Here is a 27,739-nt window from a genome sequence, read left to right on the forward strand (position 1 = left end):
TTATCTTTAAAACAATTTGAATGAAATATGCACAGTTCATGTATTTTTACCAGCTGATTCCAAAAGCGCATTTATTTTTTTGTATGACCAATATTTTTTTTATAATGATATCCAAAACAGGATGTTCTTTGTTAGAAGCCTAATTAGCTAATCAACTTGCACTGCAATGTACAGCACACAGAATCGATTTTGAATGTTCATAGGGTGTCGTAACCTCTAAATCATTGTTTTAGATCATTTTGTAGAGAAGTTATATGTTGTCAAGCTTAGTCATAAAAAATATGACCTTGATGATAGAAAAATATCAGATTTCCGTATTTCTATCATAGTTATACTTAGAAGCTCACTATATTCCCTCTTTGCTTGGCCATTTGCCAAGTTCTTCCTCTACCTCTTGTGAATATATTTGTTATTTGTTCAGCGTCCAAATTGGGACTGGCGAGATTGAATCACTCGAGTTTGAATTGTACTCGAATTTCACTGTGTCACAATTTCAAGGGAGAATTTTAAGTATGAGCCATATTATAATTAACTTTCATTGTCTATAAAACATAGTTTTGCTTCCAAGGTCCAGTCCATAGAGCTTCAAGTCAAGCTTAATCACAACCAGAAAAAAAATCCACACTTCAGGTGTAAAAGTAAAACAGCAGAAAATAAATGTTCGTACCTCCAGTCTGTGCATCAAAGCGCTTGGTGGCAATGGCATCGATCTCGTCAATGAAGATGATGGCGGGTGCATTCTCCTTGGCCAACCGAAAGACATCCCGCACCATGCGAGGACCCTCGCCCAGGTACTTCTGCACGAACTCTGAGCCCACCACCCGGATGAAGGCCGCTGCATACAGAAGCAAGCATAATTGCGTGAAGCTAGCAGGGTACGATATAATATCTTTTAACAGATGACGTGTGGTCAGTCAATAGAAACTTCAACGTGTTTAGGCCAACACGACCCATGGTGCTTCCAGTGCACATTTCAAGGCATTGTTGGATCCAAGAATCATCATGTAGAATCTCTATTCTTAAAGGGAGAGGACAGCCATGCAGATGCGCTGCTGACAGAGAAGTTGGTGCAGAACATGGTACGCGATGTGACAGGATGCTGGGGGGATTTCAACCCATGACTGTTAAGTGTTCCTTGGACAATACCATCAGAACATAGCCAGGTGACAGCAGAGTCCTAGAAGTAGGGCAAGACCAGGGGAAGCGTATGATCATGTTCATTGCTCTCCACATTTATCACACAATAAGCAGGCGGAGGTTTGGTCGTGACCTGGTATGTGTGGTATAGTGTCTCCCCCTGCCAGATCTCCGTGTTATCATACATTTATGTTTTGTAGTAGTCCAGCTAGATGGCGCACCCCCCTTCTGTCATGTGACGAGCTTGGACCAATGAGGAGGTGCCATCTGGCGAGTGGAGTCTTCTTGTAATAAACGGCTGCTAGCCGGTTCAGTCCTAGTCTGGTTTTCATCAGGAGCAGTTGGCTCCGCGTCTCCCCCCCTGCGTTGGGCGCTCGCCGCACGTTCGCTGGGCGCGGGCTCCCCGCTTGCCTGCTGCTGCCGACACAACAACTTATGGCGACGAGGATGGGATTCCCACTGCGGTTCCGACCGAAGCCCCGGGAAACCAACGAGCTTCGTAAGTGAAGCGTCCCTTCCTGTGTCTGCACGGCAGGCAAATTCCACCGACGCACTTGGCGTCGTGAGGCTTCCGAGCCTAGGCCTTCTCAAACCCTTTGTTCTTCGTTGCCCCATTCCTGCTGCGAGCTCCGGCTTGTTTTCTGCACTGTCTCCTGCACGCTACCGGGCATGGCTTCTTTTATGGCGAACCTTCCCATTTTTCTTGAATTGCCCGGGCCACTGTTAATTCCATGGCATCGATGGAAAAAAATTTTTCAGGCCCACCTCGAAGCGGCCGGCAGTGGCGACTGGACGGACGCACGTCGAGCGTCCGTGCTCATCAGCGCTCTCAGGTGTGAGGGACAACGAAAGTACTTTGCAGACTAGGAGCAGGAAGCAGCAAGGCAGTTAACCGGCGCAGCGTCAGCGTCAAGCAAAGCAGCAAGGCAGTCGACCGGCGCAGCGCCAACGTCAAGTGAAGCGGTCCCGCCAGCGTCAGAATTCCAGAAACTGTTGCAGCGGCTTGATCGGCTGTTCGCCGCGTCAACAAATGTTCTAGCGGAGAGGCACGAATTCACCAGTCGAAGGCAGTTCGAGGGAGAAGGATTCCTGGAATTCGTGACCGCACTGAAGGAGAAGGCGGTACAGTGCAACTTTAGCACAACCTACAATGAGCGCGTCCGAGACCAAATAATACATGGGGTAGCGAACGCCAGCGTTCGCGAAAAGTTATTAGCTCATGGCGAAACCCTGTCCCTGGAAAAAGCAGAAGAAATTGGTCGCTCTTTAGAAGCCCTGCATCGAGCGAACCGCACGTTCGGCTCCGAAAATGTACGAAGAATTGAGGCATCTCAACTTGGCGTTCCGTCGACGGGCCAAGATGACAGACTTCTTCCGGGAAGCTGCCAAGATGGCCGACTTAGTCCGGCAGGCCATGAAAATAGCCGACTTTTTCCGGGAAACTGCCAAGATGGCCGACTTAGTCCGGCAGGCCATGAAAATGGCCGACATTTTCCGGGAAGCCGCCAAGATGACAGACTTCTTCCGAGAAGCTGCCAAGAGGGCAGACTTCTTCTGAGAAGCCGCCAAGAGGGTCGACATTTCGCACATGGCTCCTTCGGGAACCGTGGCGAATGCGATCGGTGTGGCAGCAGGAACCATATCGCGTCTTACAGGAACTGTCCAGCAAGAAATCGGCGATGCAACGCCTGCAACACGTTGGGCCATTTCGCTTCGGAATGTCGAAAGACCCGAACAGCGGTGCAACACGTCTCTTCTGCAGAGACGCTGTCTTCGTCAGCTTCCGCAGGGCAGCCGTCCACGTCTGTCTTGACGGTAAGCGCTTTTGAAACTAAAAAAGATTTGGAAGTTCCGGTCGTAGTTAACGGCGTCTCCATGCGACTGCTCATGGATACGGGAGCGTCTGTGTCATTCATGACGGCCGAAGATTTTAGAAATCACTTTGGTCGACAGCACAGGCTGTCACAAACAACAATGGACTTGAGAAATTTCTTCAAGCAACGCATCAACATTCAAGGCCTGTTTCAAGCCACTGTCCAGTTTTTCCAAAGGTCATGCTCCGTCACGTTCCACGTAACGACTGCAGGAACATCACTGCTGGGTTTAGACGCCATCCAACGCTTGGGCATACAGATCGACGGAACGTCGCTGACATGTCGTCTGCCATCGCTTCCTTCAGTACAGAGCCCCACAGGTGTGCCTCCGGGTCTTGATCACCTCTTCAGTGACAAGTTGGGTCTCGTCAACAACTTTGTGCACCGAATTCATCGGCAGCAAGATGCGAAACCAGTATCTTCAAAGTTGCGCCGTCTACCCCTGGCTCTCCGTGACCAGGTCACACATGAATTTCGACGTCATCGAGCGCGTCGAGGCTTCTGAGTGGGTGTCTCCACTCGTGGTGGTGCGCAAGAAGGATGGAACCATGCGGCTCAGTGTAGATCTACGGGAACAGGACAGTCTTGTGCCTCACGTTCAAGAAAGAGTCTTGCAGAAACAGTGGCAGACTGAACAGTACGTAGACAAATGTAGAGGTGCTCAGGCAACTAGTGTCAAGGTGGGAGACACCGTCAGAATTAGATTTAACAGGAAATAATTTTTTAAGTACAGTAAACCTCGTAAAGTCAAGGCCCAGATAGGACCATCTACTTTTTTACTCAGTGATGGGAAGATGTGGCATGTGTCTAAGTTAACCCTAGTGATAAAGGGTTCAGCAGTTAGTACATTGTGTACAAGTGACAAAGATTTTTTGTACTCATATGCAAACTTGGATAGTCATTCCGATGACTCGTCTGTAGCGACAGCGTCTTCTCAGAGTCATCAGCTTCAGTTGAGTAGTCCGTCTGACTGTATCACTTCCGAGTTTACACAGTCAGCAGTCGTCTCTGATTCCGTAGGAGAATCGGTAGCCTCCCAGGACTTGTTGGGATGTCGAGAGGAGCTTCCTGGGCAACCCTCTCCAGCTTTGAGCGACAACCACATTCAATTGTCCAACCAGGGGGAGGGAAATAGTGGGACGACTGGGTCTTTAAAGTCGACCGATACGCGTCGCAACCCCCAAAGTTCTTCTGAGGTACGCACGCGTCCTCATCGTGACAGAAAACAGCCTCCATGGCTCGATGATTTTGTTTCTGTAGTGTAGAGCGTATTGCCGTCTTCGAAATGCCACGGCTAGGGGCCTCGCTGTGACATTTAGGAGACAGTCCACATGTTTCAATAACACAGGTATAAAGTGCTCCTTGTTGCGGTGCAGTGAGTTTTGTGCCGTGTTCCTTGTCAGACTTTGTTTGAGTGACTGCCTGTGTTATGGTGCCCAAGACTGGTGCGCGTGTATGTGAACTTGGGCGGGGACGGATTGAATTTGTTGTGGACTTAAGTGCGTGCTTTGTGTGCGACTGGTGCGCATGTGTGAACGTGGGGGGGAACGAACTGAAATCGCCTTTGGACTTAAGTGCGCATCTTGTGTGCGCGTTTCACTGTATGTTTACTTTGTTTCCAGGGGGGGATGATGTAGTATAGTGCCACCCCCTGTCAGATCTCGGTGTCATCGTACATGTATGTTTTGTAGTTGTTTAGCTAGATGGCGCACCCCCCTTCTGTCATGTGACGAGCTTGGGCCAATCTGGAGGTGTCATCTGGCGTGTGAAGCCTTTATTAGTAATAAACGGCCGCGGGTCGGCCGAGTCTTCGTTCCGGTTTTCATCGGGAGCAGTTTGCTCTGTGTCTCCTTCCTGCACCGGCGCTAGCCGCGCGTTCGCCCGGTCGGGGCCCCCCGCTTGCCTGCCGCTGCCGACACAACACATTTCAAGACGCAGTAGTCACAACGTATACTGTAATACATAAAATTATACAAATTATAAAATTATAATTTTGAATGGATGTATAGCAGTAATAATTGCTCAGACAATTTCTGAAAATTCTTATGAGAAATTTGAAAAAAGCACCTCAAGGAACACGAATGAAGTTAATCATTTTGTATATTTAGTATAAGTGCCGAGTAAAAAAAAAACTAAAATATACAATATGCACCTGGTTCCTAGTTCGGCTTTTGTAGTCAGATCATGCAAAAAATTATATTATGAAGATTTGCTGGCATTAATACTAGCCATAGCAATGCCCATGCTATACAGTAAAGCAGTTGCTTTGCAAATGTGAAAGTAGTTAAGTTCCTATTGTAGAGAGAGCATTTATTTTTACTCATTGCGGCAGGCACCTGGTGTGTCACTTACTTTGTTCTTTAGGCTCACAAAACTATGGCTGTCAGGTCAGGGAGCATGAAGAAGACTCCTAATACTTGATGATTGTGTATGATCAATTTTTCTGTGCAAGCAAAGTGGTCTAGTGCGAGTCCAACTGGCACTGGAACCTCCATATGCTTTGTTCATTTCCTGTACAGTTCTGTGAAGTAATGTGGAGTGTTGCACGACATTTTACAGTAATGAATGCAGGCACATGAGCAGGCAGTGTTCAACATGTAAGAGATTAGGCAGCTAGTCAAGCTTCAGTCGAAGGCTGGTCTGAAATCGACTGCGTGCTGTAGTGCGAGTAAAAACCCCCACACGATGAGAAGGATTTCTCGTAGTAATTTGTACATAAGCTGTCGAAGAGCCGATGGTTAAAAGAAACCCATTGAGCTGAAAAAATAAAGATGCACTTGATATTAGTTAAACAGAATTATCAAAATAACACGCACTCATAAGCATCTAATGTTGAAACAGCCTATAAAGTCAGATCGGAAAACTGACAACCTGAGACTTTTTCCAGGCTACCCAATCGGTCAAAAATTGTCAAATCTGACAAATATTTGAAGTTCAGTCGACATTTCATATGGTGCATGATGATGGTAAAAGAATTCCAACGGAAATGTTTAACACGGAATAGAAAAGCTGTCGGACAGATTTCTATAGGCACAGTAACAAAAGAGTTAATGTGCACCCATTGCTTAGTAAACGACTGTTTCCACAATCTGTCTTCATCGAAATGGGGGGAATCCAACCCACAACCTTGTTTTTCTGCAGCCGACTGCCATGGCCACTGTCACAATGGATAAAAAGCAAGAACATTTAGCAGGATTCACTCCCCACCAAGGTGGCAATTGAACAGTGTCTGTAACAAAGACGTGGATAGTGCACATTGTCAGGAAACACACAGAAGCACAAGATGAGACTTGTTTTTGACAATAAACTAGCTTTCAACTGCCTCTGTCCCCACAAGTTTGACACAAGCTCTTGACAGGCTTTGTGCTTCCTGGAATGTTGGCGATATTGCAGAATGGACCGAAAGGCTGGCAAGTTGGTGCAGATTCATAGCTACACCAGGGCAGCATGCTGCAACACAAACAAAAAAAAGAGGGAAAGAATGTTCTGTCTATTTTTTTTAGTCTTTCTTTTCTGCATTCATGCTGCCCAGGTGTCTGTGAATTGGCGACATTACCTAGCCAAGTCAAGCTGCAGGCTTTCTTCTGTTAAATGTTTTTCTCTCACTGGTAGCACACCATCTTGAGCCACAGCAGCAAAAGTTTGGGCAGGATGGCTTAGTGCACGCACCTGTGGTGTGGTGTGCAACAGCCTTGGCCAGCATGGTCTTGCCACAGCCAGGTGGGCCATACATCAGCACCCCACGGGGTGGATCAATGCCGATCTGCTTGTACAGCTCGAAGTGGGTCAGTGGCAACTCCACAGCCTCCCTGATCTCCTGCTTCTGGATGTCCAGGCCTCCAATATCTGCATACTTGATGTCCGGCTTCTCGTCTGCACCGAGAAAGAGAAGCGAAGGATTGGTGGCACGAACTGCAGCAACCAATAAGGCACACAACCTACTACGACAACAGTGTAATACCTTTCCCACATCACACTTTCCAACCTTGAAATTTGAGAAATTCGACAGTCGAAGCCAAAAAATACAGTACTTGCTGAAAAATACTACAGATGGTGTGGTTACTCAATTTGTTTACTGTATTGCAGGCTGTATTGTCAGTGATTAGGCACCCTCACCTATAATTAAAGCAAGAATGGTCTTCCCAAACTATTTTTGTAGTGCAATGTCAGTTAATTAGTTATGTTTAGTTATTCAAAATTATAAATATTCATTTTGGGGCAGAAGTCGTATTCGAAAAGTTGCAGAGGCTGCTAAGAAACACTTCATCAACTTGTTTCCATGACTTTATCATATACATGGTTCTTTTTTCTGGGCTCTGAAAAAAGCTTGTGGAATATGAAAAAGTGATGTCCCTGTGTGCTTGTGCATTTGGATAGCGGTGCTCTTGATCGTGTTTCAAAAGAATGAAGAATGAAGCCTACATGCCTACAAAAGCTGACAAGTGTGTTTGCATCCACGTTCAGTGGCCGATTTTAGAAATGTAGTGGATTTTGATCTTCGCAACAATGGTGAGAATGTACTTTGGTCACCATGGCTAACTGCTTTCTTTCTGTTTTATCTGACGTGCAGGCTCCATTGTTTTGAAACATGATTGAGAACACTGCCAATCAGGTACACAAGCATGTAGTAACGTAACTTTTTTCTCATATTTCAATTCCTTTTCAGAGCTTGTAAAAAGAACCACGTAAAATGTGATGCCATAGAAACAACTTTAATGGGTGTTCCTGACCATGCTCAACTTTTCAAATATGACTTATGCCCACAAACGAATATTTAAAATTTGGAATAATTAAATATAATGTAATGAGATTTAATTACAAAGGTGATAATAAGTCTAGCAGCAGGGAACAGCACAAGCTTTCTTGCAATCATAGCATGGGTCACCATCGTCGTCTTTGAGCTGCCACCGAGAGAGAGAGAGTAAAATATCTTTATTAATAATATTTGAATGGCGAGAGCAGTGTGGGAGGAACCCTCAGACCAGAGTCCCTAAGATGATCCTGGCGATGTTTCGAGCCCGTTGTATCACAGCTCGGAGGACCTCGGGAGGTCCGTCACGGAGGGCATCGTCCCACAGCTCTTTGTTGCGTAGGGGGTGTATCAGTCGAGGTGGCCAGCGACCAAATGCTCTTTGTTGCTGAACGTACAGTGCTTCTATAGCCGCAAGGGGTGTGGCAACCAAGGCGCATATCTAATCTAGGCGAGCACGATGAATCGCCGCGCCAGGCATGGCACGTGCGTCATTCCCGATACATCTTCCCTCCTGTGGAGAATAGATGCCAAGTACTTGGTTGAAATTGTGGTCATACCGCAGGCGCTGCGGTGGTCTCCTATCTCTGGTGGATCGGCGCAATGTAAGAGCCTGCGGAGCCGTTGAGCTCACAGTCGGTCCAGTCGTAGTCACGGGCGGCGGCGTCTGCAGAATGTTCTCGGAGCTCACAGGCGAGTCTCCAGTTGCAGCAGGTGCCGTGGGTTGCAGTGCTTCACACGCTCGTTCGCTCTCCCGGTCGTCACATTCGAGGGCTTCTTGCTGGAACAGCTCACCAGTTGGAAGCAGATGCTGTCGGTTGCGACGTAGCACTCTGTTGTCCTCGGTAACTACTCGATAAGACCTCGGTGCAACTGCTTCGGTAACTTGAGCTCGGCAATTCCATGTCTTTTCCTGTGCTCTCACGACATCGCCGGTATTGAGAGGTGGTAACGTTCTCCCCCGAGTGTCTGCCTGGGCTCGCTTGAATACTGGTATGCTTGGCTGCTGCCTGAAGTCTGGGAGTAGAGTGCGAAGCCTCCTGCCCTGCAAGAGTACACCAGGGGAGCGGCCATCTTCGAGCGGAGTGGATCTGTAGTTGAGCAACCCGAGCCAGAAGTCGTTTTGTTTCTTCCGTTTTCTTTAGGATTCTTTTCACAATCTGAACCCCCTTCTCAGCGAGTCCATTCGATCGCAGGAACTCGGGGGCTCGACGTGACGTGGCTGAAGTCGTACCTGGATGCAAAGAGAGCAAATTCATAAGACGAAAACTGCGGCCCATTGTCCGTGTGGACTTCCATTGGAATGCCGTATCTTGAAAAGATGGCGCTCAACTTCTCAATTACGGCACTGGATGTTGTACGAGTCAGCTTCTCCACTTCCGGGAAGTTCGAATGGGCATCAAAAACCGACAGGTACGAGCTGCCTCCGTATTAAAAAATGTCAACGCCCACGCGGTACCATGCATGGGCCGGTGTAGGTCTGATCATAAAAGGCTCACTTTGCTGTTTGTACGTATATTTGCGGCAAACTGCACAACTCTGCAACAGGTTTTTGATTGGAATATGCACCGCTCATAGACTTCATTCTGTTGTTCTTGGCAGTACTCCTTGAATTTCTTAACAACGGTAGCATAATCTTGCTTGTTCTCGCCCCCGAGAAAAAGGAAGTTCTTAAATACCTCCAATGCGTCGTCTCCAGCAGTGCTGAGCAGCAGTGCTGTTTTGGCGGCCGTGGTTCGGGGCTCTTTTGGCGATTCCGTTGCTTCCAGAAAAAGCTCGAATTTCTGCTGGAACAATTCCCAGTTCTTGGCGATATTCCCAGTGACGATGAATCGCCGCACCAGGCATGGCACGTGCGTCATTCCCGATACAGGGGGTAAAGGAGAGTTGGCAAGGGAGGAATGAGGTTTGCAGTGCACTCAATCGTGACGTGGAAGATTGTGGGCAAGCTGCCACAGCCAGGGCAACGATCTGCATAACAGTGTGGTGTTGCACTTGGGTCGCAAGCCCCAAGGGTAGCGTTGGCCTGGCGGCCTGGGGCACAACTGGAAGCATCCGAAGGTCCTGGCAAAGCATGAGTCGACTGCTAACAGAACAACTTGTTTATTCTAGCATCGCAAAAGATCGGCCGGTCAGGTCGACCGAAGTGGAGAGACGGGAGAGCACATTACTCGACGGAAGAAATCGGAGCCTCTCTCTTGGCGTCCGGGGGCAGCTGCTTTTATACTCTCGGAGCTGAGGGCAAGAAGGAACGGCTCTGGATGGGGTGCACGTGACGGCGGGGCACGGACACGCTGAGAGACACGTTGAGACAAGAAGTGATGCATCCGCCGGGCCGGCGCCGGTCAGACCTCCTCGCTTCACAGTTGGGGAGCTCCTCTCCCCGGCTGCCGCGCTTTGACAAGCGTAGGCACCAACATGCACACACATTCACACACACACACGAAGACACGTGGCATTGAAACATGCCTGGACGCGCTTGGCAGGAAGCGTTACGGCAGCGCTGAACGGGCCAAAATGTCCGCCGCTTTGAATGAAGCCCCGGCGTCCGTTGCATCCGCGCCGGCTATACTGCGCGTTGTAGGCGAAACGTAACAGACCGCCCCGCCGGGAGAAGATCCCGATGGTCAGGGGACTGCATCCGCTGTCCGGAGGGATGTCGCTCGATGATGCTCATAACCGAAGTCGGTCGTCCTTCGGCGTTTCTTGAGCGCAGCGCACAGAGAAGGCCTCGTTCTCACGTTCAGGTTCACACAGGACACTGCAAAGTGACTTCGGGAGAGTTGCCATTTTTGTTCTCGTTCCCAGCAAGCGTTAGAACTACGCTGAAACTCAACCGCTCAGTCAGCAAGCACGACACAACCCTCACTAAGCCCTGCCAGGCTCTTTCCCCTTTTATACTACTGCCTAGTTCCTTACCGTAGTCTAGCAGCACTCAGAACGCGTCCACAAATTGGAAAATTGCACTGGAAAGCACGTCATCACTTTGAAACACTAAACAAAAGCAATATGTTAAAAATCCTGCCTCAGGAAGAAAAACATCAGTAACAAACAACTTTGAGGCTGATTCCTACGTTAGGGGCCTCGACTTAAGCCATCGGCATTACCATTGAGACTCCCCTTTTTGTAACGCACCTCAAAGGAATATTGTTGCAAAGCGAGGCTCCAGCGCAGGAGGCAGCCATTTATGGAAGAGATTGTCTGCAGCCATTGGAGAGGGCAGTGATCCGTCTCGAAGCATGCGAAGTGGAGACCGCAGCGAGCGACCGTACACCAGCTCAGCTGGCGAAAACCTTGTAGCCGCATGCGGCGCGGTCCTCAATGCAAACATCACCCCAGGCAGACACAGCTCCCAGTCAGTTTGTCGTTCAAACCACAATGCTCTCAACACGCGCTTCATGACGGAGTGGAGCTTCTCAACGGAATTCGACTGTAGGTGTAACAGCTTCACCCCGCACCTTTCGAGAAAGGCTGTCGTCAAAGCGCTAGTAAACCCTGTGCCCTGATCTGACTGGATTTCCACAGGAAAACCAACTCGCGCAAAATATGGACAGTAGTGCATTGACTATCTCAAATGAGCTGAGTTCTTTAAGCGGCACTGCTTCAGGGAACTTTGTCGCTGGGCAGATCACAGTCAAAATGTGTCTGTACCCCATGGTTGTTACCAGCAGAGGTCCCACTGTATCAATAACGAGCAGTCTAAAAGGCTCCGTAATGATAGGTACCAACTTCAACGGCGCCCTCGATTTGTCCCCTGGTTTGCCCACCCGCTGACAGGTGTCACATGTCCTCACGAAGTGTTCTGCATCACGAAAACACCTTGGCCAATAGTACTCTTGCAAGAGACGGTCCGTAGTCTTCTTAACTCCTAGGTGTCCGGACCACGAACCCCCATGCGACAAGCGCAACAGATCCTGACGGCAGCACTGAGGCACGATCAGCTGATCGAACTCCACTCCCCTGTGGTCTAGATACTTCCGACACAGGACCCCATCTCTTTCCACAAAACGCGCATTTTTCTTGGCGATACCTTCCTTGACATTGCAGCGCATGTTTTCTAGGCTGCCATCTTTTTTTTGCTAGGCTATCAAAGCCAACCGGCTGACTTTTAGCAACCTATTAAGTCCATCTGACGTAGGCGCGATGAGCAAATCTGCAGATAGCTCTTCTAACTTTCCCTTGTCGGGCATTTCCTCTCCAGTATCTGGTGTCTTCAATGCTACAGGCTCAATTTTATTCAGTTCGGACGTGCTCTGAATATCAGCTTGCTGCGCCTCCGACCCTTTCTCATTGTTTGACGTCGGCCCCGCAACTACCGCCTTTGCAGCTAGCTCCCGAACTCTCGATCTGGTTAAGGCCTGAACGCTAGCCTCACCAAACAAAAGCCCCTTCTAGCGCAGGAGGTGATCGGACCTGTTCGAAAATAGGTACGGGTACTGGGGGGGCAGCATAGATGACACAGCGGCCTCCGTCTCAAGTGCTCCGAAAGGTCCTTCGATAAGCACTTTTGCTACGGGCAGACACACGCTATGAGCTTCCACGGCTTGCTTGATCCATGCGCACTCGCCCATGAACATATCGGGTTCTACGTAAGAGGGGTGAACTACATTCATTGTAGCTGCGGAATCACGAAGCACTCGGCACTCTTTCCCGTTCACGAGGAGGTCTCGCATGTAAGGCTCGAGAAGCTTCATGTTCTCGTCAGTGCTGCATAATGACAAAAACACGACTTTTGTTTTGTTTCTGGACACTGCGCCGAAAAGTGACCCGGCTTCTGGCACGTATAACAAACGCGCGCTTGCCTCGTCTCGAACCGCTTTCTGCGTTCGGCTTCGGCTGCCACCGTCTCCTTACGTTCGGTCGGACTGCTTTCACTCGCATCCGCACTACGTGTGTCCCCCCTTGCTCTCATGGGTGTGAACTTCGGCCTCTCAAACTTGGAGCCAAATTCACCCTTTTGACCGTCCTTAGCTCCGCGAGCCCGACGCGTCACAAACTCCTCAGCTAGCTCGGCGGCTTTAGCCACTGTACTAACGTCTGGCCTATCCAAGACCCAGTACCGCACGTTCTCAGGTAACCGACTATAAAACTGTTCCAGCCCGAAACATTGCAGAACTTTCTCGTGATCACCAAACGCTTTCTCTTCTTTGAGCCACTCCTGCATGTTTGACATAAGTCTGTAGGCAAACTGTATATGACTCACTTCTGCCTTTCTCATTTTCCCGAAACTTAACCTAACGAAGGGGAGTATGGTATCCCAATTGGTGTGGTCGGACAAGACATAGATCCTCAACATGTCAGTGAGTGTTCGGTCCAACTGCTCCATGAGACCGTTCGTTTGCAGGAGGGACGCGATCGATCCGGTGAATGATGTTGCACTCGTGAAGAAGGGGTTGTATTGCTTCTGACACGAAGACACAACTCATATTGCTAAGTAGTTCTCGAGGAGCACCGTGGGAAAGGACGAAATTTTGAAGAACGAACATTGCAACGTTGCACATGGTCGCTGCGGGAAGGGCCGCGGTCTCGGCGTGGCAATTCAGGTGATTGATGCCAACAATAATCCATCAATTTCCGCATCCGCTGTATGGAAGTGGGCCATAGAGGTTGATGCCGACATGGTTGAGTGGTAGAGCAGGACACGGTAGTGGCTGTAGTGCACCAGGAGGGCGCTATGGAGGGGCCTTGCTTTGTTGACAGACAGTGCAAGATTGAACATACTGCTGAACAAAGCGGTACATTCCATGCCAGTAATATTGCTGACGCAGCCTAGTGAATGTTTTTAGAACACAGGCGTGGACACTTTGAGGGTCAGCATGGAAGTACACGCAGACGTTGGAGCACGTGTGATGAGGGATGGCCAGAAGCTACTTCCAACCGTCGGACATATAGTTGCGGCAGTAGAGGGCATTGTCTTGCATGGCAAAGTGGGCTGCCTGACAGCATAGCGTCTGCATTGAAGCAACGACCGATGCATGGCAAGGTAGTCGAGCAGTAGGGCAAGCCATGGGTCACTGCTTTGCTCGGAGGGCATATCAATGGCCCATCCCTCACAATCACAGCATGGGTCATCATTGTCTTCGAGCTGCCACAGAAAACATGAGGCGTGTCTGCTTCATTACAGCAAATAATTAGCTAGAAAACTGCACTTCAAAAATAGCTTGAGTAACTCAGAACTGCAAACAATATGCTATTGGTCTCATTTGCCTAAGGTACACCACACAATCTTTATAAAGTTTGGTCCTAGTTACCTTTCCGGAAGTCTATAAATGCTTGTTGGGTGCAAAAAGACATTTCTTAGCAGAATCAGCATGCCCAGTATGAAGCTGATAAGAGTGCTTCTGTATCCCTGCCTGGGACATGAAACAACCCAGACAGCACTTTCAGGCTGCTCCTCCAGCAACATTCTGAGGTCTCAACAGACATTGCAAAACATGCATGAACAGTGCTAAGGAAGAAAAGGTGTGCGGAATTGGTGCTGGACACTTCACTCACAATGCCAGTAATCAACTCACCTTAAAGGGACAGACAACTGTTCATAACATTACTTGAGATAGCCCCTCTGATGGAAAGATTGTGCATCCTACTGACGGAAAACAGCATTGTTCCCTTCATTAAATAGACACTAAAGGCAAATACGAAGTCGACGTGGACTGTTAAAATACCATTCCAGAAACCTTGCAGTAAAACGCCCCGCCATGGAGAAACCGAGCCAAGACAGAGCGTTGGATTTGCCGCTGCAGCTACTCTTGGTCAAGTGGCATGGACCATTCGTGAATCCCACGACATCTCGTGGACGTGGCATTCTATGCTACTTGCAGTTTGTGCGAGTTTCACAAGCCAGCAAAACTAGCGCAGCACCACGCGATGACAAAACTACTGAAAGGCAAAAGAGCGGGCGGCGTAGAGAGGAGAAAACGAAACCTTTCATCTGCCCACGTCGTTGTCAAGGATAGCGTCGTTCAGTTCTTTCTTTCTAAAAAAAAAAAAATCAAATAGAACTTGACAAGTAGCATTTTCTTTCGCCTTATAATGCAATAGAATGTTCTTTTCATTACGAGTGTTTGAGTACTAGTGACAGAATTATAATGAGGAGTGCCTTCGTCATCGGGCTAGTACTTGAATGCCGCGGGGGAGTCTCTAATTGTGTCCTGCATTTACCTCAATTTCTCTATTACTAAAGCTTGGTTCACGATAATACTGACATCTTAGACGTTGTCAAGCACTGATCTACCACTTTAGCTTGACTTAATATTTGCCTTTGGTGTCCCTTTAAATGACAATTTATATTTTTAATTCTTCACAAAATGTGAAGAATGACGTTTGGTGCCCCGCCCGGCAAAAACATGACAACTAATAGGATGCCCAATCACGTGACCTTCCCATAGTGTATGCAGCCGTGGGCCTTGTTTTAATAATGAAATCCATTACACTTTTGCTTATAATTTTTTTCTTTGTTTGCTGTTTAACCCCCCCCCCTTTTTTTTTTATTTGCAGTGTGCAGCTATATCTTCGCTAATAGTGAGCAAAAAAGTGTTGCTGCCTTCACGTGACGGCTTGCAGAGATGGGGGCCTTTCAAAATCTTGGCCATCGCTTTCACTGCCATCACCTGTGGACTTGTTAATATGAACTTACGCTGTGCTTTCCCATGCGAGCTAGAATTTCCAATTCCAAACTGCTGAGGTTTCTGAGCAACTTTTTGTGCAAGAGGGCACAATAGGTTTGTTCGATTCAGAAAAGGTGCATGGCACCACAAACAAAAAGGTGCGAGTGATGCTGGTTGTAGTGCACTGGGTTTCACCGACTTGCTGCAAGGTTCAAAGGTGTACTGTACCGTGGCAGCACATTGCAAGGTTGCACCCTGTGCAATCGAGAATGGGGGCGCAGAGTGTGCTGCTGTACCTCGAACAAATGAAGGCCTAGGTGCAGCACATCGTAAATAGACATAGAAGGTGCAAAGAAACTTGGTTGAATTGAATAGACCTATTGAAATCGCGCATGGTGCCATTGCACCATTGTGTGCAAAAGCATGGTTTCGTTTTGGATGAGCTTTTGGATGCTTGTGACAAAATAAGGAGGCAGGGGGCAAGCCATGAATCATGGCTTGCCCCTTGCCTCCTTATTTTGTCACAAGCATGCCACAATGCCACAAATGGTGCTAACTGCTATCACTACTGCAGATATTGGTGTTTAATAATACAGACCAGCACGCAGCATGGAGATGGAGCTGTCGGCCTCTGGGGGCAGGACATCGACGAGTGCATTGCTGTGCTTATGGAGTGCCACCGAAGCACTGGGCTTGAGCAGCTCACGGTCCAGCGTGGAGAGGATGCGTACATAGTAGTTGGAGCCTGTGGTGGAGCCCACAATGCCCGTGTGCGGGTCCACAGCCTCCAGGAACTGACCAATGACCAGTGGCACGCTTTGGATGCGCTTCACCTCCTCCTGGGCGTGCAGGTATTCCTTCTTCAGGTTGCGTTGCTCATCCTTGATATATTCCTCCTGCACTGCCAGGAACTCCAGCTGACGCTCCAGTTTCTGCAATGCGAAAGCAGTATGTGTAAAGAAATTACACAGATAACCATGTACAGTAGGAATGGACGTTTTGCGAGGCATTTCGCAGATAGCTAGCTACCCAAAATTCTCCAAAGTGTTAACACATGGTCCAACGTGTTTTTGTAAGAGGAGCATTTGTGTCGGTGAGAACTGCAGCAGGCAAAAACGACATTAATGACGACAGTGTGACGACAATGACATGACAACTAATTCAATGTACTCCAGCCAAGAAATGTTGCAACCTGTTTTATACACCCTGGCCAAGCTTGAAATCGGTGAAATGTTGCATAGACTCACAGCGCTGGTACTATTATATGCAATTTGTTTCTACATGATGCATACAAAGGATGGTGGCAGTCATTAGTGCATTCAAATACTGTGTTTATGGCCAAATAAAAACTGCCGCAGGCACACATACATTACTCTTGCTTTTTTATGCAAATTCTTGCTTTGTGACGTGACATATGCACCAATTGTTTAAAAACGCCAGTCAGCATTGGCACGAGAAGAGTATGAAAGCATCTATGAGCTAATAATGGATAGAGGATTTGGTTATTGTGCTGAGGGATCCTGGTTTGAGCCAACCCTCGCAAAATAAATTTTTGAGCATGATACATATGATATGTTAAGTGCAAACTGCCACAAATTGCACAAACAAATTAACAAAGGTTTCTGCGAGTTCGCTTCCATTAACCCTTTCAAGATCAAGGACGTAACTATACGGCGCCGCGATCCAAAATGGTCAATTCCATATATTTACGGCGCCATCTGTACGTTTAAAAAGCGCGCCAATTTCCTAACTTTTTCTTTCTTGGCATGTGCTGCCACTATGTGGGAATACAGGGAATTTTTTTCCCGCACCTCCCTCTGTCGGTTTTTGTTGCATGGTTTGTTTTAGAGCTAGTTTGCTTCGGCGCGTCTCTCGCTTCACCGCGAACTAAGCGTGGGAAACAGCGCACGGCGGACCCTGTCCACGATGGCTTTTAAGATACAGCGGCCCGGTCGTGTGCGAGCGGCCGCCCTAAGTAGAACGCCACCTTCCCCTCACCGCCACCACCGTTGCCCATGAGACTGAGGGATCGCCAGCCGTTTGTGCGTAGGCGCGATTAACAGTGGGCGTGAAAGAGAAAATCTGGGGGCTTTTGCTCCTTGAATATACGACTCTGCCTAGGCACTATGGAGGAGGTTTCTTAGCGCATGTTGTATTCGTTTGTCCTTAGACATGCCGGCATTGCAGAGTGCGGAGCCCGCCGGCTGCCCGCGCGGTGAGGCAGTGGGCGCAGACGCCCCATTTGGTGATCACTGTGTCTGAAGGGGCAAGGTTGTATAAGTTGCAGGTCGCTTTTTTTGTCGCGACGATAGATTGGATTTTTTACAAGCACTGCTCCAGTAGCGCACATGTAACTGGTAAACAGAGGACTCAGGAGAGCTCCTTAGGTGATAATAAAGCAGACAGCGCAGGATCTCCAGGGCACCCAACGGGTACCGGAGGGATCCAAGCTGGAAGCAGGGTGCCTCATGGGTTGGCGCCGCGGAGGCCAAAGCGTACCAGGGGGTGTTTGCATAAAAAAGTGGCTGTCTGCAATAGCGAACATCCCATCTTATACACCCCAGGCACACGCAGGCCTCGGCGAGCCCCAACCCACGGACCAGTCCGGGTTCTAGATTTGGAGTCCTGGAGGTGCCGCCAATAATGCGAAATAATGACATGTTGTTAAATTAGTAAAGCAGACGACTGAATCCAGCCGCCAACTTGTGACGTTAAGCTCGAGCACTACCGCGCCCCGCGACTTCTGCAACACCATATATTATGTGGGAGCTCAAAGAGAACTATAAAAGAAAGGTGCTCCAGCCTGCAACACCAGTCAGAACTTTGCCTCTGAAGGTACGTCGGACAGACATTCTCGTGCCTTCGGTGCTGGTGCTGAATCAGTCGTCACCGGCGGCCTTTCAGCCACTTGCGCTCAACTGACTTAGCACGAGTGCCGCAGCCGCGAGACTGCATGTCCGACACAGCGGTCGCTAAATCGGGCGTCAGTGCCCACTGCTGCACCTATTTTACCGCGCCGGCAGCCAGCGTCCAAGCGTAAACAAACTCGACCCCACTCCGCAATGCCGGCACACCTAGGGACAAACGCTTACACATATGCGCTAAGAAACCTCATCCGCAGTGCCTAAGCAGAGTCATATATTCAAGGAGCAAAAGCACCCAGATCTTCTCTCTCGCGCCCGCTCTTACTGGCGCCTGCGCACAAACGGATGTCGATCCCTCAAATGAACGTCTCATCCATTCCCCTGGCGCCTTGCATGCAACGGTGCACTTCCTCACCGCTTTCTTCTCTCACGTGCGCGAGTTTGAGCCGCTATGAATGGCTCAGCCACGTAGGCTTTCACTCACACATACAGCATGTGGGCCAAGCGGACGATTTTATCGCCCTTGGACTTTATACAGAGACTCACGGTGATGGCGATGGCAAAAACGCACCTGGAAAGTCCATATAATTGCTACTGCAATAATAAAAACACTTAATCTAGTTTGAATAGTAAGGTGTAATGTTTACTTCATTCAAAAATAAAACAGAAGGAAGGGTTAGTAAAATGCACAGCAAGTAAATTATTCTCAATTAAAAAATGGTAAAACCCTTTGCAAATTGAGTCAAATATTGTCAAATACGAATGAAAAGGAGGCGCACGCAAGCAAATATTTTTCAAAGTGAGCTATTTTTATCAAGTGATAGCAACAATTTTGGTTTGAGGCCCAAACTTTATCAGAAGTGATTCTCTCTCAGCCGCTACAAAGTCAACGTCAACCGTCCTGATATAAGCTCAGCTCGCGCACAACACCCCAGTGTTGTGTTTCACTTTTTTAGAGAGTTTATTTCAGTTTGAATGAGGGACACCTGCATCTCGGCGTCAGCCAACACTTTGTTTTTTTAGCTCGAGCTGCTTCAAAGATGCGGTGACACGCTTCCTTTCTCGTTCGTTCTTGAGTGCTTCAGCCCTTTCTGTTTTCGTCCTTTCTAGCTCCTCCTTCCACCGTGCGTTCGCCCCACGGACCATTTGATGCATTCTCTTGGTCACTTCTACGCTGGCAACTCCTCCAGCCGATGACACGGCGTCAAAGACAATTCGTTAGATGACCAGAGATTGTTCCTTCTGATTTTCGACAAGACAGCCCTTGTTAACAGAAGATACCCACACCACAGACGCATTTCCGTGCGAAAGAGAGAGAATCATCTTGGCAAAAGTGAGTAGTTCCTTGTGTGAACCACAGATGCTTGTCCAAAGGGTATCCAGCTGAACCGTGCTCCTGTCACAATTTTTCAGCGCTGCTTGCGCAGAGGCTAAGGAGCCCACATGCTTGTAGGACCGCATAGCCCGATCAGCTTCCGCTCCGGTCATCCAGTGGTGTTCTGTCACAACTTCGAGTGCATCAGTTAAACACCTTTCCCCAAGCTCGAGTATCAGTGCGCACACGGGATTCAGAGAGGACGATCCCCTCGTCAGCTTAAATTTCAACGGTGACCTTACCACAATTTTTTTGGCGCAGTTCTTTATGAAAGCGGCGCAGTCACTTCTGAACTCAAAAATAGTACCATCTGAAAGTTTTGGGGCCTTTCGGAGCGCATTCTTCGTAGAAAAGCCAAGGTCGATTTTGGGCATCGCAAGAACGTTCGCATGCTGGTCCATGTCAACCTTTATCAACTTCAACGAACTGTCCGCTGTCACCATCACTTCTTTCTTCACTATTCGCAGAAGATTTTGCAATGCTGTACCAAGAAATGGAAGCATAGGCGAATCCGTCTGGAACTGAGCCAGGAACGGCTGCAATTCATCCGCGATACAAAGCATAAAAGTTAGCTTTGCAGACAACAGAGGATCATGGATGGGTGTTTCAATGACGCCATAACTGGCGCTGGTCGGTCACTTGTTCTCATTTCGACACGACTCAACATACAGCTTTAAGTAAGGCAGGACCTCAAGAGCCCTCGAAATTACACGAACATATTCAAGCCATCGCACAGAGCAAAACTTCAAAGGGTCAATGTTGCTCCCGGTAATGCGTGCGTATTCAGCACGTCGGGGAGGTACGCATTTAAGTAAATTGTACATAGCCCGGAGAAATCCCACAAGTTGCAATCCTGTTGCCGTGTGTCCGGTTTTGAACGCGCCATTCACTACATGAAGGCCACAGCTTCCAACGTCAACAATTTGGCGGCCGTCGTTGGATTCACACAGTTCTTGCTTGATCTCACGGAGAAACTTCATGTTACATTTGGCCCGTCCATTGATATTTGAAGAATTTTCGAACGTGAGAGTCCATCAGTGGCACTTTTAAATGCGGACACCAATTCTTCAGCTCGCGTGCGCCCAAGAAAGCATGACGTCAGGTAGCGTGTTTTCACGCTTCCCTCTGCACCCGACCAAAAGCGAATAAACACGTCCATTTGCTCCTTTTGTGCAACTTTGTTTAACGATTTGTCAAACGCTAAGACAATGTCGGAGGCTGGGTTCAATTCCGACACGAGGCTCTTTCTAAAGAAAGGCGCGAGGCCATAGACAATAGTATATCCCACCTTATCTTTGCCAAGCTGCACTTTCTTGGCAGTAGCTGATGATGGGAACATCAACGGGAACAGAGAAGCCGATGCCGCGGCAGCACGGAATGATGTGTACGTCATAACAGCATTTATCGCCTCAGTGTCACGTTGAAAAATATCCTTTGCTGCACCCTTGGGTTGGATGTCTGTAGCTGTGGTTGAAGCAGATGAAGGCGGCGCAGTATCTGACGCCACTGGCCCAGCTTTGATCACAACAGTGCCCGGCGGTTCACTTGCCGGCAGCGTAAGAAACGAAGCTACAGAGGGTGTCCAGGGCCGGTATTTTGTAGCGATGCCTTTTCCGATTCTGTGCTTTTTCAGGCTTTTCGCGCTTGGCCACTGGTCAGAGCGACGGTTTGCCCACATTATCAACGTGATCAGGCGGCCGTGTGTGGTGGATGATAAGAATAGCATAGAATAAGGCATAAGGCATCGCTACAAAATAGCGGCCCTGGCTCTGTTTGCAGCAAGCCGGTGCTTCTTAATTACAGCGTGACTTGTCCCCGCTCTTCTTCCCATGTTGCTCAGCGAAAACTGCTTTCTGCATAGCGTACAGTACACCGCGTTCGCATTATTTTCAACGAGCCTAACCTAGGCTGCGAACTCGCAATGTTTCGGATTCGTCCAGTCCTGGACGAAACTACACTTGGACGCGCTCATACCTGTCACACCAAACAAAGCTTGCCTGCTGCACCACCGCAATAACTAAACCAAGTTGGGTTAGAACGGGGTCACTAAAAATTTTTTTAATAACGCGACACAGTTCGATACATTGTATCTCTGCCGGCATTGGCAGATCGCGGCAGCGTTATGGCAGGGCGCGAAGCTATAGTCACACTCTGCTTTGCCACCTGGGTCCCGCGCGTGCCACCCCTCGAGGTAGAAATGGATGTTTCCATCAAAGCATTGTGCAGGAAGAGTTCGTTTAAGACTCGTACTGGAAAGCGGAAGCGTAGCGACAACTTTCTGTGGCTCTGCAGGGAAAGCTACAGAGGCAAAGTGTGCGCAAGTGAGAGCACTTCTGAAGAGTCCCGCGTTTTCATCCATGTTAGTTTAAGCTGGGGAAGAGAAAACAAACACCTTATTAGAAACAGTTAAATAAGACAAAACACACCACTGAATGTAAAAGTTACTTATTTTGCGGCTTTTCCCTTCCCCGTCTGGGCAAAAGGGAAACCGCCGCTCGTGAAAGTAGCGTCGATTCAGCGTCTTCTCCGAGCAGCCGAATGCACTGTCGAACCTCTATGGTCAAACGCTGGTGGACTAGTTGGCACGGTAACACATGTGCAGAACCTCCGCCCCCGTAGCTTTCCCTTCATAGCCACAGAAAGTTGTCCGCAAGTTTATAGTCTCGCTCGCAACGCTTTCTGCCGCCTCGCTGGAGCTTTCTCGCCTGGGAACCAACAAAGGGGGGGGGGTGAGGGGGGGCGCCAGCGACCGGCGAAAAACTCTGATTGTGAGCCTTAAGAAGCCCGTTCTCTGCATTACGTGGCGCCATCGGTGACAGCACCGGGAAGTGTCCGCATAATTTCGACTCGCTTCAAAATTCGAAGCATCACGCTTTTTGCCGCTTTCCTGGCACGTTCTCTAGAAAGTACAGTGCGGGAGGCCGGTGATGGCTGTGGAAAAAACGCGCTTCGTATGAATCATATAAAGTGCATACTGTCTGTTACTCGAGCCAGCATTACTGCGACTTTCGTTCCCTTTCAATAATATTACAGCTAATTTTCCCTAAGAAAGGCACAAATTCCCCGAGTTTTCCCCGAGTTTTTCCATACTATTCAAATTCCCTGAGAATTCCCGGTTTTCCCGGTTGGTAGACACCCTGTGAATCAGGTCGGGAGACAGAGCAGGTGGTAGGGATACCAAGGTTTGCAATTTCTTGCCACACAACTGCTTGAATAACGGAAATAGTAGGGGCCGCTTGGTCAAAGGTACCGTCAGGGGGTCGTGGATGAAGGGGGGCCGGACTCATCGCTTCAATCTCACGGCGAACGATACGTGTGACGTTCTCTTGAAATGCCTCGTGTGGCAGTAAGAGCAGAGCAAGAGGACATGGCAGGGGTGTTTGGGGGCCGGGAGAACTGTGGCACGACGTGGCGGCTTTTGGCAACCTCGAAGCGGTGGCATTCTTTGACGATGGCGGCAATGGTAGAAACGTCCTTATAGACGGGCAAATTGAAGGCGCCGTCCGCGAAGCCTTTTAGGATATGGCCCACCTTGTCAACCACGGTCATGTGTTCATTGACTTTCCAGCAAAGCGCGCGCACTTCCTGTATGTAGGAGACATACAATTCAGTCGACGACTGGACACGGGTGGCAAGCTCTTTTCGCGCAGCCTGTTGGCGACCTGACGGATTGCCAAATAGGTCGCGAAGCCGCGCTTTGAAAATGTCCCAGTTGGAGAGCTCGATCTCATGGGTGCGAAACCAGACATGTGATGTCCCGTCCAGATAAAAGATCACATTGGCAAGCACTATGGTAGGGTCCCAGTGGTGGCTTTGGTTGGCATGCTGCTTATACAGTGCAGTCCACTTATAACAATATCGAGAAAGACAAAGAATATGATCATTATAACCGATGATCGCTATATCTGGACTGCAGTTATAAAAAACGGTAAGAAACGTGGAACATACCTTTGCAGCTTTGAATCCGCTACTTGCTCTAAAGAACAGATGATGTAGAAAGTAGGCCGTGAAAAACAAACTTTATTTCTAGCACCAATGACCGTGTCAAGGGTTAGGTGCGCCGAAATAGTCCGAAATCTGCGCTTGCTTTTGCGGCAGCTTCAGCTTCACAACAGCTGTGTGCATGGATTCCAGCTGCTGCGCAAACACTGGCGGCAATCCATTAGCATGCATAAAATCAATTAAGGAGTCGATCGACAACAGTGCACTTTGCGTGGACATCGAGGTCGGGGCCAAGGAGCCACTGTCAATCTTGTTGTCACTGTCGCTGCTACCGTCGCACAACTTTGTTGTCTGTCGAGACAGCACATCTTCGCCGATCGCCTCATCAGTGACCTCATCGCAGAATGAGGCAGCATTGTCTGCAGTCAAAAACTCCTCCTTCGACGCACCACCTGTGTCACCAGTAGAAACGAGCTCCCAGAGCTCGGTTATGTCAGCAGCGTCCATCGTGTTGGTCTCAGTGGGTTGAGGAAGTTCGTCCTTACGCACAAAGCTCGCCTTTTTGAAGCAATTGGTGATGAACCACTGGTAAAGCGCCTCTTCAACATCGGCGTACAAAGGGTCTCTAACCCTTTTCCGCTGATCGGCATGGCCGCTGATAGCTCCTGCCTTCACAATCGTGGTGCCCCCGGTTTTCAAGATGGTTGATATCGTTAACTGAGCGAACTCATACTTCTTCACAAGGGCGCTCACCTTGAAGCCACATCGAGAGTCCTGCAAGATATCCATCTTCATGGCAAGCGACACAGCTTCGCGCTTTGTTGGCGCCATCTTCGAACTGGGTTGAACCGTTGGTTGCACACTGCTTCGGTGGCGTCAGCCTGCTATCGCGAGAGACGCGGGACAGGCACCACCGCGCTGCTTTCCTCGTCGCTTTTTCTTTCTCTCTCTTTTGGAGCGACTGTGGCCAACGACGTGCATGAAGCAGGTGCGCCATCTTGTGGCGCCCTGCGCCTGCTCAGCTATTCTCCGGTGCGCGGGCAGGGCGGCACGTGCTGCGTGGTAATGGCGGAAAATACAAACTTACGGAGGGAAACATTGCCTCGTCTCGACATCGTTTGTTTCAGGGAACTAAGCAACGCAAATGTTACGATTATTTGGCACGGAAAACGTCGTCCAGACGGCAAAATTTTGATCGTTATATCCGATATGCAGTGAATAACCTATCGTTATAAATGTATTTTTTCCCCATAGACCTAATGCATAAAATAACACTCTCATGCCGACCCATCGTTATAACTGGCATATCGTTATATGTGGTATCGTTATAAGTGGACTGCACTGTACATGCTGAGCCAGTCGTCAACGCCAACGTCATTTTGGGTGGAGAATGTCCCAGGATCAGCGAGACTAGGGCCATGGCTGAGAACCCGACGGTGCGGCCGCTTTGGAGCTCTGTGGCGAGGATGGGGTACATTCCACCTCCAACACAATGTTACACGAAGGACGAGTCAGTAAGACGAGCAACTATTTACAGGTTATATTTACAACAGCAGTTGCAGCGCTGACCAGTTAGATTCACATCGCGAGCCCAGTTCGTTGTTCCTCCTCTTTTCTTGAGTGGTGGCGCCCACGTGCCTTGTTCAAACAATCAAATACCACACGCGTGTAGCAATATCTTTAAGGGCACACTGGGCCTTGAAATAAAATCCCTAGAAAGGATCCACAGGGTAGGCACCCGAAGCAGACACCGAAAGCGCCCGGATTGTCAGACTCTTTGATTTTGCTGAAAAAATAAATTCTTTCTAATTGTTCTAAACTTAAAGACACATCATTTTCTATTTCCAAGGACTTCTCGAAAAGAGCGAGAGAATTAAGAGCCCGATTATGGCAGCTTTCCACAAACAACAGAGCCAAAGGTGTAAAAGCAAAGCTAACGTTTGACAAACTGAAAGCTGACAGGAAAACATTTCCTGGAGATCCGAGAAAGAATGCCAGGAGTGAAATAAAGCAAGGCATCTGTTCCTCCCAGAGTGACCATAACACTTCATCCACGCGTAGAGGCCGTAATAAAAAATAATGCAAACTGACATCACAAGAAAAAAATCAGAATTCTTTCCTTGAATGCATGAAGTATAGTAAACAAAGTTGGTCAACTAGAACATCTGATCCTGTCGTACCAGCCTCACGTATTAGTAATAACTGAAACATGGCTGTATCTAAGGGTCTTGAATTCTGAAATGATCCCTTCGTCATGTAGGTTGTTTCGCAGAGACAGGGGATCAAGAGGAGGAGGGGTATCAGTAGCAATTAAAACAAATTTGAAATGTTTAATGTTACATGGTATTCCGGACCATAAAAATGTAGTGCAGGATCCCTTATTGTGATAAGCGCATAATCTTGGGGGGCGTATAGAGACCACCAAATGTTGCACCTGAATATCTTGAAATGATGCACGACTATCCTTCAAAGCACACCAATACAAAGTCAAAAATTATCGCAGCTGGTGACTTCAACTTACCCGAAATTGGATTACTCTTACACATGACGGTCGGGAAGTACGAAGTCCGGAATTGCTACTGGGCACCACCTTCAGTTTTTCTTTAGATCAACTGGTTACTGAAGATACCCAGATAAGTTTATCCTCATCGTCATTTCTAGACCTAACATTCATGAGCAGTGCACTGCAGGGATTTACTGTGACCATTGAAAATAATATTTCCGATCTTAAGGCAATTATCTTATCCTCCCCCGTATCGACTCGACAACACAAAAAAAAACAATCCCCACATATGTAAAAGATTATGCGCGTGCTGACGATCTTGCTGTGTTTAGCTCCATGGAATCAAATTTGCCAGAGTTCAATAGAATGACAGACGTGAACGAACATATCAGCAGAGAATACCCATGGGTAACCCAAGAAATAATGCAGATGAAAAGAAAGATAAAACGCCGAAGGAAAAAAAAGGAAAGAACGGCGACACCCATAATTTTATTACTTTACAACATAAAAATTGCACAAGCCAAATCACGTTTTCACAACATTACCTTCGTTCATGGCACAGAACCCTCAGAAATTCTGGCGATATTTGGCTGATAAACACGAAATCATTTCACAAATAAAAATTTCAGATACCATTATTTCTGAACCGGAAGGTATTGCGAAAGAATTTAACACTTTTTTCCAATCTGTTTTCACGAAACATGCCTCTAATGCCCAACTAGAAACGTATCCGCTTATAGTGTTTATGCCAGAGTTAAGCAAAGTAGGCATCATTTCTCTTTAAGAAAATTGGATTTGAAGAAATCCCCCGGCCCCGACAACATTACTAATTCATTTCTGAACCGTTATGCCAAATGGGTATCCAAATACCTGCAAAATATTTATCACCTCCTTTGAAACAGTGACATTACCAAAAGATTGGCGCAATGCTAAGATCACTCCAATTCCCAAATCGGGTTCAAAATTAGAATTAAGTAACTACCGCCCTGTGTCGTTAACAAGTGCTTGTTGCAAACTATTGGAACACATAATTTTCAAGGCCATAATGTCCGATTTAGGAAATAACAATCTGCTTTACAGCCAACAACACGGATTTAGATCAGGTCTGTCAACCGTAACCCAACTCGCTGAGTTAAGGGACGAAATATCTAATGCAATGAACGATGGAGACTAAATAGACGCAATATTCTTAGATTTTTCCAAGGCGTTTGACGTTGTCCCGCATCAAGATTTAATTACAACACTATCAGCTTTTGGTATTGACAGCAAAATAATTTCATGGATTTGCAGCTTTCTAATAAATCGAAAACCAAGTGTGACCATAGATAAACATGTCTCGCACCAATTTGAGTTTTACTCAGGGGTTCCACAAGGTTCCGTTCTTGCTCCTATCTTATTTTTTATGTACGTCATTGATACCCAGAGTTCAATGCTCATGAAACGGTCCAAATGCGGTTTTTCGCTGATGCTTGTGTAGTACATACAGTTGCACGTAATATAGGACACCAAGCGAACTAAACAATTCAATCCATCCGTTCATGGTGCGACACATGGGGCATGAGACTTAATGCATTGACAACAAAATGCATGACATTTACAGATCCACTTCATTTCATGTATACTCTAGGAAACACCACACTCGTCAAATGCAATCAGGTAAAATACTGGGGCCTTAATATCACGTCAA

General features: G+C 48.0%; 1 protein-coding gene and 1 pseudogene across 1 annotated transcript in view; both read right to left on the reverse strand.

Moving 5' to 3' along the window:
• The window catches only part of LOC142582253 (26S proteasome regulatory subunit 6B), a 53,820-nt gene that overhangs the window by 19,020 nt on the left and 7,061 nt on the right, over positions 1-27,739 (reverse strand). The window contains exons 3-5 of the mRNA XM_075691729.1: positions 15,967-16,300; positions 6,681-6,884; positions 668-835 (exon numbers count right to left, since the gene is read on the reverse strand). Of these exons, the coding sequence (XP_075547844.1) occupies positions 668-835; positions 6,681-6,884; positions 15,967-16,300 (706 nt within the window). The remainder of the gene's footprint in view (positions 1-667; positions 836-6,680; positions 6,885-15,966; positions 16,301-27,739) is intronic.
• Positions 20,110-22,023, reverse strand: LOC142582254 (uncharacterized; annotated as a pseudogene).

Source organism: Dermacentor variabilis, chromosome 5 (assembly GCF_050947875.1).
Source record: "Dermacentor variabilis isolate Ectoservices chromosome 5, ASM5094787v1, whole genome shotgun sequence".
In the NCBI taxonomy this organism is placed as follows: domain Eukaryota; kingdom Metazoa; phylum Arthropoda; class Arachnida; order Ixodida; family Ixodidae; genus Dermacentor; species Dermacentor variabilis.